Below are 1,564 nucleotides of genomic sequence, written 5' to 3'. Positions count from 1 at the left end.
CGGTTCAGGACATGTTTCTAGAGCTAGGCTGCCTGGGTGCAAATCCTGACTTACTGGCTGCGTGACTTCGGGCAAGTCGCTGAGCTGACTCTCTGTGCCTTGGCCTATTTGTAAAATGCAGATAATAGTAGTAGCTATCCCAGAGGGTTGTTGGTAGGATTAAGGGAGTTAATATGTGGATGCATTTAGACTGGTACCTGGAGCATACAGACCACCTGGAGTGTCCAGAAGCCGTATCTGGAGTGTCCAGAAGCCATTTCTGGAGCCATTCTTGAGTAACTCCCCTCCCTTACCACAGGATGGCAGCGAAGAGGCAAGCACATCTGTCATGCAGAAAACCCCCATCATCCTCTCGAAACCTCCAGCAGAGCGGGTGAGCAGGGAAGAACCTCTGGAAGGGGGAGGAGGGGACCCAATAGGGAGGGGTCTGTCCATTGACTGAAACCTTTGTATGACCATAGTCAAAGCAGCCACCACCTCCAGCAGCCCCTGCTGCTCCACCTGCCCCAGCCCCACTGGAGAAGCCCATCGTCCTCATGAAGCCAAGGGAGGAGGGGAAGGGGCCTGTGGCTGTAACAGGCACCTCTACTCCTGAGGGTACCGCCCCACCACCCCCTGCAGCCCCTGCGCCACCCAAGGGGGAGAAGGAGGGACAGAGGCCCACACAGCCAGTCTACCAGATCCAGAACCGGGGCATGGGCACTGCAGCACCAGCAGCCATGGACCGTGAGTTGGGGCCATGCAGGATCGGGGTGGGAGCTGGCATTCCCCTACACCCACACCCTCACTGCATCCTCTCTCCTGCTTTCTCCTATCCAGCTGTTGTGGGCCAGGCCAAACTACTGCCCCCAGAACGCATGAAGCACAGCATCAAGTTGGTGGATGACCAGATGAATTGGTGTGACAGTGCTATTGAGGTACTGAAGGTTCCCCCTGCCTGAATTTCCCCAGGCCTTTCCACTCCTATCTTCAGCTCTTGGTGGGCAGCACCAGACTTTCAGACAGCTGCAGCAGCAAGAGGGGCAGAGTCAGAAAGTTCTCACTAACCAGGGCTGCATTTCACTTAGCTTGACCATACTGGTTGTTGAAGTACTGAAATACTTTGGTCTTGGTAGGTAAAGAGAAACTCTTCACTACAGCCCAGATGTCCTGGGGTGTCCTGCGCCATCTCACTGCAGAGGAGTCTTCTGGACCTGCTCCAGGACCCTTCTTGCCAGTGTTCACTGCTATGACTGTCACTCCCTGGGGCCTTTCCCCTGACCCTAGCTCTAGCTCAGACCTCACATCCCAGAGCATCGTGCCCATCTGCAGCCTCCCAGTCTCCATAGCTTCTCTGCCACTTTTTCTCCCTCAAACCTGTCACATCACCTCCCGCTCAGGTTCTCCTCTCTTCTCCTCCAGCAGCCTGGACTTCTTCAGGCACCATGCCTGCCTCATTTACCACCTGGCCCCTTCCTCTTCTGTGTCCACTTTTACATCAACATCAATTGGAGAGCTTTAAAAAAAAAAAAAAAAAAAAACAAAACCGAAAAAAAGAGACTAGGCCCTCCCCTTCTGCTTTTTT

General features: G+C 54.2%; 1 protein-coding gene across 4 annotated transcripts in view; it reads left to right on the top strand.

The window, feature by feature from the left end:
* The window catches only part of SMG9 (SMG9 nonsense mediated mRNA decay factor), a 25,526-nt gene that overhangs the window by 6,221 nt on the left and 17,741 nt on the right, over positions 1-1,564 (top strand). For all 4 annotated transcript variants that reach the window (XM_006142035.3, XM_006142034.3, XM_006142036.3 and 1 more), the window contains exons 3-5: positions 299-373; positions 462-726; positions 820-917. In XM_006142035.3, coding sequence (XP_006142097.1) covers positions 299-373; positions 462-726; positions 820-917 — 438 coding nt within the window. The remainder of the gene's footprint in view (positions 1-298; positions 374-461; positions 727-819; positions 918-1,564) is intronic.

The sequence above is a fragment of the Tupaia chinensis genome, unplaced genomic scaffold (assembly GCF_000334495.1).
Source record: "Tupaia chinensis unplaced genomic scaffold, TupChi_1.0 Scaffold000067_1, whole genome shotgun sequence".
NCBI lineage: Eukaryota > Metazoa > Chordata > Mammalia > Scandentia > Tupaiidae > Tupaia > Tupaia belangeri.
The sequence above is the reverse complement of the archived record's forward strand: the minus strand, read 5'-3'. Positions and strand labels throughout refer to the sequence as shown.